Source organism: Ananas comosus, linkage group 12 (genome assembly GCF_001540865.1).
Source record: "Ananas comosus cultivar F153 linkage group 12, ASM154086v1, whole genome shotgun sequence".
Lineage (NCBI taxonomy): Eukaryota > Viridiplantae > Streptophyta > Magnoliopsida > Poales > Bromeliaceae > Ananas > Ananas comosus.
In genome coordinates, this window is record NC_033632.1 from 6,261,777 (window position 1) to 6,273,662 (window position 11,886).

At 33.2% G+C, this 11,886-nt stretch overlaps 1 protein-coding gene across 1 annotated transcript in view; it reads right to left on the reverse strand.

Annotated features, from left to right (window-relative positions):
• Window positions 1-10,669, reverse strand: part of LOC109718641 (auxin-induced protein 5NG4-like) — a 15,243-nt gene extending 4,574 nt beyond the window's left edge. The window contains 6 exon segments of the mRNA XM_020244970.1: window positions 7,166-7,317; window positions 7,907-8,065; window positions 9,401-9,644; window positions 10,041-10,157; window positions 10,258-10,320; window positions 10,436-10,669. Of these exon segments, the coding sequence (XP_020100559.1) occupies window positions 7,166-7,317; window positions 7,907-8,065; window positions 9,401-9,644; window positions 10,041-10,157; window positions 10,258-10,320; window positions 10,436-10,629 (929 nt within the window). The 5' untranslated portion in view covers window positions 10,630-10,669.

Sequence of the window (11,886 nt, forward strand, 5' to 3'; positions counted from 1 at the left end):
GGCCGGGTCTAGCACAAACATTTTTGACCTAATATCGTTTTATTAAGTTATATGTGATATTTTTAAACTTTTGAGTGCTATATATAATAATGAGGTTAAATACAATAGATATATAGTAAAGGTATCATTGTTTAAGTAAATAAGCTGTTTTTGGTTATTCCCTTATATAGGTTACAACCCTGGATAACATAAATTTGATTATTTCTAGAATAAAAAATATATTTGTATAGTTAGATAAGAATAGCAGAACAAGAATAATATATGTTGTTAACAAATGGTAGGTATTTTACCACATAAGTGACTTAACAATCAAAATAGTTAAATAATAAATTTACTAACTTAATTAATTAATTAATAACCATAAATATGATTGATAACATCATGTTTAGAATTTATAATATATGTTAATCAACTGTTAAATTAATTAACCATGAGTATTGTTAATTACAATTAATTAATTCACCAATTAGTAATTTGACAAGTTTAATAAATTACTAATTTAATTTAATAATAAAGTAATAAATTATCTTAGTTAATTATTTAATTAGATAGATTGGTCAAAATGATAATCTTAATCAATATAATATACTTAGCCTATTGTAACGCACTAAATAATAATGTTAATTAAACTAATAATTAATTATTAATAATAAGTTACGATTACTCAATACGTTAATTAATAATTTATGAGAGTAATAAATCAGTGGTTAATTACTTACTGTTAATATATAATACGTTTAATTAGCATTAATTAGTATTAAGTATCGAGTTTTCCTTCTTTTTTTTTTAGCTTGAAAAAATGGTGATATCACAACACACACACACACACACACACACACACACAACTAAACGTGTAAGAACTGAATACTTATTGTTGTTAGTGTGAGAGATAATATTAACTAATCAACTTATTGGATTTATTGGTCGTAGGATTGCAATTGGGTTTGTTGAATAGTATAATCTAAAAATAAAAGTGATAGCAAGATAGTATTCATTACTATGAATAGTATACAGCTAAGCTCTCATCTCCTTCCTAATCTCATCGTCTCTCCACCCGTTCCTATAGGCGAATTTCATTTAGAACTCACTCTCTCTCTCGTCTCTATATGTAGGGTCTGGCTACTATCCTATTATATATGATTGAGAATTGTCCTAACTCAAGTCGATTTGAATGATCTGGAACTTCAAATTGATAAATCGCACCGTTGAAGTTGATCTACACAATTTAGAATGTTTTAAAACCAAATTTTGTATTATTTAAAAATCACTATCAGTTTCATCTTAAGAGTTGAAAAATGAACGGTCATAAAATGAATAAATCACTTCTTTAAAATAGAGGTTGACTTTTCTCAAGTTTATAAAACAGAATTATCAAAGAATTATTCTAAATAGTATACAAGACTTTCTATCAAAATTCAAGTAATTTGGATTTCTCTACAAACCGAAAGCAAACGGCTCATATAGGCGTCAAAATTTATCGATTTTCGACACTTTGGATACCACCTTAAACCATTACAAAAATCTTATAAATTTTATTTCTAGAATAGTTTCAAAAGTACTCTAGATCACTTCAACGGCTCACAGATCATTGATTATCGGAATCTCGATCACAGAAAACTTGCAAGGACAAGTGCTCATATCCTATTAATAGGATAGTTACATTAGCATATATATATATAGTATATATAGTATATAATATTATATATATATATATATATATATATATAATCATATATATATATATATATATATATATTTATTATATAATATATATATATATTATATATATATGCTAACCTAGAAATATACTATCTAGCAAAATGTCCAGTTGCCACTATTTGGTTTTTCGATGGTGATGCTGAACAAATTGCACGATCGGTAAACCAACAAACAATGTTTCTATATACACTGAAGTGTTATTAGAAATCAAATTTCATAACATTTTTTATATTTGTTTCTCCGTATCCAGTTGAGTTGGACACAAAATGAACGCTGAAAATGGATATCCTTTAAAAAATGGTGATAGGAAGTCTTCGTATACAAAATCAAAAAGTGTAATCTTTTTAAATAGTTTAAGAATTTTCTAAAAAAAATTCAATGATGTGAATATAATTATGCCGTTAACGAGAAAACACCTCAATATCGCCATTAAATTTACGCAATTTTGAAATCACTTTGATGCATATTGCAAAGATGTTTAAAAGATTGAAATTTGATTATTAAGACACTTCAAAATTGTATGAGACTGATTTCAACGGTATCGAGTCGTTGATTTGGAGGCTCTATCATCGAAAACAAAATAGGTGCAACGGAAGACCCAGTTTGCTATCGAAGTATTCACAGCCAACTATAATATATTTATATATATAGGGCTAACTATAACTCTTATGAGTATTGCGAACACCCTCGTAACTCATTTTATATTCGATGAGGGCGTTTTCGATATTTTCGAACAGATCCACTCCGTTAAATATGAATCTACAGTCATTTGACAACTTCCTAAAAAAATAAATTTCAATAATTTTCGAAAATCATTATAGAGTCCATCAAGCGGTTATAAAATGAATGTTAAAATCCGAATGAACATCTAAAAATAATGATCGGATCCTTCAATTTAAGATCGAGTTATTAAATCTTTTATTTAGGTAGTGAAAAGACTTTTCGATCAAAATTCAACAATATTTATATGATATTTTTTCAATCAACCGTTAAATTAGCGAAATATCTCATACCGGCCGTTAAAAATTGTCACATTTTGTGAGCTTTTGATCGAGGATGAAGTCGAAAAATTATGAACAGTTAACTTTCAGAAGTTTTAAATGCTTAGATAATGTTTAAGCGTTTATCACCAATTCGAAAGCCACTATCATCAAAAACCAACTTAATGATACGAGGTGATCGGTACTCATAAGAGTGATATAGCCGGATCCTCTCTCTCGTCCGCTCTCGGACAGTCCTCTTCATCTCTCTTTTACGCTCTTTCAGACTCCGTCCACCGCCTCTCTCTCCTCCGTCGCTCCTCCCCAGATTACCACCCCACGCCCTCCGCCCTGCCTCACTCCACCCGCCCTTCTCTTCGCTCTCATCTCGCTCGCCCTCATCACAACTCGAAATCCCTTACCTCTCCTCTACTCTTCGTCGTCTCATCTCCTCGGCTGCCCTCCTAGCGCCTCTCGTCCTCACGACCTCGCTCACTCCCCCTCTCATTTCTCCGCCGTCTCTCTTTCCATAGCTCGATCCTCGTATTCCCCCCCACTCTCTCTTCCCCCATCCCCCCATCTCTCTTCTCTCTCACTATATATATCATATATATATATTATGTTGAAGCTAGAATACTATCTAGCAAACGTTCCGTTGCCACCAATTTGTTTTTCGATGGTTGGAGCCTCCAAATCGATGATCGGCACCGCTAAACATGATCTATACCACTTGAAGTGTTTAAGAATCAAATTTCACTACATTTTTTATATTGTTCTCTTATTCATTGAGTGGACACAAAAAATGAATGGCTGAAATGAATATTCTTTTAAAAATGATGATGGGGATATTGTAATCAAGATCAAAGAGTATAGATTTGTTTTAAATAGTTTAAAGAATTTTCTAGCAAAAATTCAATTGATTTGAAATATCTTTTATGCCGTTAAACGCGAAAACGACTCATATCGGCCATTAAAAACTACAATTTTTGAAATCCTTTTATCATTAGGCAAATGATGTTGAAAAGATTTGAAATTTGATTTTAAACACTTCAAGTGGTATAGATCATATTCAACGGTACCGATGTCGATTTGGAGGCTCTATCATCGAAAACAGATGGGTGGCAACGGAGCCCGTTTGCTATCGATAGTATTCCAGCTCAACTCCTATAGAGTTGAAGCTAGGAATATTATATATATAGAGTTGAGCTAGAATACTCCCAAAAGCACCATGAAGGTGGTGCTTTTGAGTTTTTAGCTATTGGATGGAGAGATACAGGGTTGAGATGATAGTGGTAGGTGGTGGTATATATATATATAGAGCTAGAATACTCCCAAAAGTACCATGAAGTGGTGCGTTTTGAGTTTTAGCCATTGGATGGAGAGATGTATGGTTGAGATGATGATGGTAGGTGGCGCTAGTTGTGGTGATAGGTCGAATAGTTGTTTGATCCAAGGGATATTAGTAACTGGGTAGGAGACCAAGGGCTGAGAATTTAGAACACCAAGGGATTGGGTGCTTCAAAAAGTATTAGCTCAATTATACTATATATATAGCTATGGCTGGTATGCTATCGGTAGCACGGAGGCCTCCATGCTACCAAGTTGTTTCAATGATGCAGCTTCCAAATCGACGATCGGTCCATTAGACTTGATCTACACTGTTGAAAGTATTTAGAAACTAAATTTCATAATTTTTCGGCATCATTTACCTATTGAAAGCCGAGTCTAAAAATGAATGGTGAAAAATAAACTCTCATAAAAATGAGGAAAAAAGCTTAAATTTAAATCAGAGGTACTGATCTTACTGCTAAATAGTTAAAAGAATTTTCTATAAAAACTTCATCAGATTTTGGATTTGTTTTCACCGTGTAAATTCACAAACGCATCAAATCTACCATTAAAATTGTCATTTTGAGACATTTTGATCATTAGCAAATGATATTGAAAATTAATGAAATTTAGTTTCCAAATACTTTTATAGTGTAGATCAAGTCTAACGAGCCGATCGACGATTTCGAACGCCGCATCATTGAAACAACTTGGTAGCACGGTACCGATAGTATACCACCCTAGCTCTATAGAGCTAATTATATTATATATATATATATATTAGAGAGAGAGAGAGAGAGAGAGAGAGAGAGAAGAGATGAAGAGGAGAGAGAGAGAGAGAGAGAGAGCTAGTCTCTCTATACTATCTTATAGTACGAGGCTCAAGTACTAGTCTCGTTTTGATTTTAGGGTGTTCAAATCAACAATCCACACACCGTTAAAGCTGATATAGGATATTTAAAGTTTTTAGAAATAAAATTTTATATTTTTCGACATAGTTTACTTTATGATCAAACCATTCAAAATTGTCAATTTTTAATGGCTACTACGGCGAGTTTGGAGTTTAACTGGGAAGAAAATTCTAAATTTCTTCAATTTTGATTAGAAAATACTTTAAACTTCTAGATCAAGTCAACACATTCTGATCTTGAAATGTTTAAAGTCTTATGCATCAAATTTTAAAAGATTGTCAAATGTTACACTGTCCATTTTGACATAATTTATTTACTAAATAAGACGATATGTTGAAAAAAGCTAAAAATTTTTTCTAAGAATTTCATATACTTTAAAATCATATTAACGGTATGGAATGCGTTATTTGAAACACCTTATACATCGAAAACAAAGAACTATAGTCCCGAGCTCGTACACTATTAGATAGTATGTAGCCACTCATCTTTCTCTCAGCTCATCTCTCACTGCCACTGGCTTCTTGCCCCACATCTACGGCTCACCATGCAGCGTTCATCTCTCGAGTCCTCTCCTCGTATATTATATAAATATAGAATTAGGCTGGAATCTATTAATAGTAAAAGCTCTTTGCTATAGTTTTTAACACTTTGAGTTGAAAATTATTAGGAAATAGGATGTATATTAATCGTTAGAGTGAGTTGTCCCCGTAAGAATTGACGTAGGTCCCACTGGGTTATAGCTATTTAATCCAATGGTTTAGAATATAATGAAAAGAGTTGATCAAAGCCTAAAAACTGATTAAGCAACTTGGGAATTTTGCTCTAAGTAGCCCAGTCCAACTATATATATGATATAATGACGTTCGGCGTACGTATACTTTGTATGAGTTATTGGCTCTCTATACTCATAAGTTTTCGCGCCTATGAGATTTATTCAATGATCATTTCGCCCGTTAGATTATACATCAAACACAACTATCCACTCAACCCGTAGAGACCACTATCATTTAGAGTGGGGACCTACCATCATCTCTATACAATCCCAATCATAACGGTTAAAAATTTATGAAGTACAAGGGGTTCTAATACTCATTAAGAGTATAAGTAGCCCAGCCATACATACATAATATATATATATATATATAATATATAGGAGAGAGAGAGAGTAGAGGAAGCTAGGCTACTATACTATCTATAGTACTCCTAATCAACACTTCCTCAATCAACGGTTTAAAAACTTTATGAAGTATAAGGGTTCTAATACTCATTAAGAGTAGTAAGCCCCAGCCATATATATATATAGTATATTATTATATATTAGTCGCGTACTACACTATCGATAGTACCAAGCTTGGTACTATCTGAGTTTTCTACCGTTTAGATTCTACGTAGCCTTTGATCATTTCACGTTAGATTATACTATTAACAACACCACCATCAACCCCTAGGGACCACTATCAATTTAACTGGGGACACTATCATTCTAACCGCACATCTTTTCATTCCAACGGCCGAAAATTCAATAGTACAAAGGCTTGGATATATTGATAGTATAGTAGCATATTCTATATATATAATATAATAATATATATAGAGCAGGGCTGTTGTGCTCTCAGAAGCACGGAGGCCTCCGTACTCCTGAGCCGTTTTCGATGATGGAGTTTCGAATCGACGATCGCTGTCCGTTAAACTGATCTAACGTATTTAAAGTTTCTAGAAAATAATTTTTGCGATTTTTCGATATCATTTACCTTAGCAATCGAAAGATTCAAAATCCATAATTTTTAACGGCTGAAAATAAAAATTCTATAAAAAGTTGGTGAATGGCACTAAAATTTTCGATCAGAAATATAGATCTTTGTTGTAATAGTATAAAGAATTTTCCATCAAATCATACTGATTTGAATACTTCTAACACACCGTTAAACTTGAAAACGGCAGATATCAGCCATTAAAAATTATGGATTTTGAATCCTTTCGATCACTAGGTAAATGATATCGAAAAATCGCAAAAATTATTTTCTAGAAACTTCAAATGTGCTAGATCAAGTCTAACGGAGCCGATCGTCGATTCGAAAATTCCATCATCGAAAACGGCTCAGGAGCACGGAGGCCTCTGTGCTCCTGAGAGCACAGCAGCCCTGCTCTATATATATATATATATATATATATATTCAAATCATTTTTGGTTAATGTTTCTTTTCATTCTTGGGAAAATTTCCTTACCCTCCGGTGTAAAGTTGGTCACCAAGTATCATGGCTGCCATGATGGCCACTAGAACAGTCTGAACTGGTTGGAACACAGCAGTAAAGAGTGGACCCCCCCTATCAATGCACCATATTTGAAGGGATAAGGAAAGTCCACAAGCCACAAGACCCTACAAAGAGTAAAATACATTCAATGATCGAGTTGAATTTCTATACATATTCCTGATTAAATACTACAGATTTAGCTTTAAAGTATGTTTTCAATTTGAATTTTGTCCTTACATGGTTTCATACTGTTAGACATAAAAATTAGTTTCTTTTTCTAATCAGTTAAAAAAAGTGTCCTATTAACAATAGTAGTCAGGTACGTACAACCTCGAAAGCTATTATGTCAACAGAATCAAATTATGATGCTTATATTGTATAATCCTTTTTACACGGTGAACAAATGAAAATTCTAAGGATGAAACTAGAACAAGTGACAAAATTAAGAAGAATTATTTGACTAACCCTACTTTAACTTTTATATATATATATAAAAAGAGAAATGTTAAGTCTACAACCCACTAAGCGTTGTAGGGATTACAACCCTAATCCAAGGGTCGTAATCCCTCCATTATGGTTTTAAAAAGTCAAATTAAGTTTTAGGACTGGGAAAAAAATAATGCGACAAGTGAAAGAAATCTGGCTCTTGGGTTGTAGATCTAGCATTATTGCTCATAAATAAAGGAATGTGGAGATGAAAAAATAGTGTATTACAGCATAGAGAATGGTGAATAGTTCCCCTCCTGAATGAACCTTTCACCTCTCAATGTCATTCTCTAAAAAAGCTGCTATTATTAGGAATTGAGCGAGCCCAAAGGTGCAGGTTAGTGTGAGCACTGAGAGCCTAGCTGGGTACTTCTTCAGAACAGGGACCTGTACGTAACAATTACATCATGTAAGCATCACAGGTTACAAAGAGATATTCAAATACATACTCCCATAATTAATTGATCCATTCTATGTATATGTATATATATTAAGTTACTGTACTATTAATAGCACCGAGTCTTTGGTGCTTATATGTTTTTGACTTTTGGATGAAGATTTGCATGGTTAGTATAACAGTGATTTACTAGGCTTGAGTGGTGGTTGGTGGAATAGCATAATATAAGTAATGAAATTAATCAAAAAAATAGATCTAATGGTGAAAAGCTTACAAATACCAAATATTTTGTGCTTTTAAAAGCACCATATATGTATATATTATGTGTTTTATGTACTAAAAGCCTAAAAAAATTTTAAATCTTAGGATTAAATAAATTAAGTGTAAAATTTACTTTTTTTTTTTTGACGTACATAACATTTTTATATATAAAAAGAGTAATGCTACTGGAACACTCGAGGGAATGAAATATTACACCCCGGCCCTATCTAAGGGTACATATTCAGTCCCTGATGCACCCAAAAAAATAAAAATCTTATAGCCCGGCCCTTATCTAAGGCTATGTTTGGTTGCGGGATAAGGGTGGAATAAAAGGTTTATTCCGCCCTTATCCCTCAAACACAAACAAAAAATGGTGGGAACACTAATTCCCTTTTTAACGGACTATTCTAGAATAGTCCGTTAATGGGTGGGAACAGGGTGGGAACTAGTGTTCCCACCCCAAAGTGAAACAAGCTGGGATAACCTAGCTTGTTCCACCCGTGAAGAGAGAGAGAGAGAGAATTTTTAATTTATTATAAAATTTAAATTTCATAAGTTTAAAAATTAAAATTTATAATTTAAAAGTTTATATTTTAAATTTTAAAGTATAAATATAAAATATAAAAATTTAAATTCTAATATAAAGAAAAGAATAATATTATTATTTTTTATTTATAACTACCCACTTTAATTCTTATTCCATCTTACCTAACCAAACGTTATTTTTTTTATTTTCAGGAATAATCCAATTTTCATCCAAACGTAAAATTGATCTAATCCCCGCTTACACCTCAATTTATACCTATTCCCGGAATACCCACTTTTTGCTTATCCTCGAACCAAACGATACCTAAGGGTACATATTCAGTCCTTGTCTTGTCAATTTTTTCAAAAAAAATGAAAATTTTAAATATTTTGTGAATCCTAAAACGAGAGATGTTAGATTTATACTCTATTTTTGAATGTACCATCAGCATTTATCATAAGCACCTGGTGTAAGTAGCAATATGAGAGAGAGAGAGAGAGAGAGAGAGAGAGAGAGAGAGAGAGAGAGAGAGAGAGACCTGAAGAACCATCCAACCTGACCAAGCAACGCAGTTGCCAAGAATGTAGACACAGCCCAATGTCCAGTTGAGGATTGGGTTTGAAGAGGCAACAAAAAGGGCTCCTAATTTACTGTGTGGTTCTGTGTGCAGCAGCACTGGGAGCCCTTTGTAGAGAGTGATCACAGTGGCCCCTCCTATGCTAACCACTGTTCCTACCACCTTTGCCAATCCATGTCTCCTTTTAATGTTAACTTGCTCGAGCCTGATAAAAAAAGCAAGGAGAGAGGGTAAGATTAATTACATAGAGATGCAGATTAGAAATCAATAGTACAGGACTGTTGATTATGTGAATCTAGTATCAGTCCCACCTCTTATATATTTTAATCCTCCATCACTAATCACCGAGTTACAACCTTTTTAAAAATAAATAATATTTTTATTAAATGGTTGAAGATTAAAAATAGAGATGGAATATAGAACAGATCATTAATGGTTCACGACTAGCTAGCTAGCGTGGTGGACTAGGTATAGTAAATAATTACCAAAGAGAAGAGTGAGAAAGAAATCTTAAATAATGCAAGATATATATTTGTATATTTTCGGTTAAATGTAAGTTTTTTGTTCTCCCCATGAGTAGTCACCCTACATATGGCACTACCTTAGAGCAGCAGCCATGGCAAAGGTGATGGCTGGAACTGTATTCTGTATAGCAGAAGCATAAGTTGGAGACAAATAATACAAGCCCAAGAGATAAAACCCCTGGTTAGCAGTGATCCTGGAAATAAAATAAATAAAAAGAAGAGCTAGTTATCAATCTAAAAGAATATACAAGATCAAAATTAAGTCGAACACGCAAAGTCCTGCTTTGTACTTACCCACATAATGCTAGAAGAAAGAACTGAACCAGCAAAGAGAAGGTTAGAGGTGGTCTATCTTTCCTGATATATATATATATATATATATATATAGAAATGTTGATAAAGGATGAAATGTTGTTAGAGTACATAAAAGTATGAATAATATATATATTTTTTAAAGAAAAGAAAATCTTACTTTTCAAGAAAATAGGCAAAAGGGGCCAACAAAACCAAGGCAATCATGTTCCTATACACAGGGAAGACAATCTTGCTGATGCCCATGTTGAGAGCAGCTCTTGAAACTACATGAAACCCAGCAAGACACAGCTGCAGAGAGAGCACAGCTATGATGAGCTTAACCTTCTCAGACACAGTTGAGTCCCTCCCCATTATCTCTAATCTCCTCAAGCTGAATTTGCAAAGAGATTGGTGTTGGTTGAGGGGATAGTATGGGGGGGGGGTGGGTATATATAGTGTGCTTTGGGTGCTTACACATGATGAGGTGGTAAAGTCCCCACATTGGAGGTTTATTTACTGTGGTGTTTGTTCTGAATTGGTTTTGAAAAGTGTAGTAGCTACCATGCAGTAACTTGCCTACCTGACATAATCATTTCTCTTAATTAATACACTAGACCAACATTCCCGGGCCCAGATATGATCTTTACCGCCTCATTATTTTGTTACTCAAAAGATCGATCTTTTTTTTAAAGTAAAAAGATTGATTTATTAGAAAATTATTCAGAAATAACCTGAAATAGATGCATGACAAGTTGACAATTAATTAGTTAAGACTAAAAATAATGATTTAATATTATTGAACACGACGTGAAGATTTACTCCATTAAATATTTATGGAGGGTGTCAAACCCATGGCATTAGAGAATGGAAAAGGTTTTTAGTTGGAGGTGATGTATGCCATGCTATATGTTGAAATTAAAGATTGATCTAACAGGAGTAGCTGGAAAATTATTTTGTAGTACTGTATTCAAATGTGGGGCAAAATTAATGCAATTATTATTATAGATATTAAACCCTAGTTAGTATAAAAAAAATGTGTCAAATCAAATATTAAACCACAATTTTGTGAAGTATATATGATTATAATATATGGTGAGTAACTTGTAAATGGGTGTGAATTTATCTTTCTCTCTCTTGGGTGGAACATAAGCTTTTGATGCATGTACTTGTTGGCACCGAGTTTTTGGGAATGGTTGGGGGGACAAGGAGGAGTTAGGGCATGTTGGCCAGGCTGCTTAATCTTGCAATCAATGTGGGGGATAGACAATGCAATTTCTCTATCTACTTAGCCATCCTGTTCCCACCAACTTTTCTTTCTATTCATATTCATATACTTTGGCAGCCCATTTCTTTCAACTTATGGTCTTTCTCCATTTATCTTGAATATGTTCAATGACCTTTAAGGGTTTTGTTTAGTTTTTTTTTTTTTGTGTGTGTGTGTGTTTTTGTTTTTGGTGTGACTGTAAGATCAAAACTCCAACATTCCCTCTTCAAAATTTATAGTTCACTAGGTTCTTCTCAATAGGGATGAAAGTGGTTAGGATAAACTTATGATCCTTGTCCATTTATCGAATCTGGCACCGAATTCGATAGGATGCGAATATGGATGTAAAAAAAATTTATATTCAT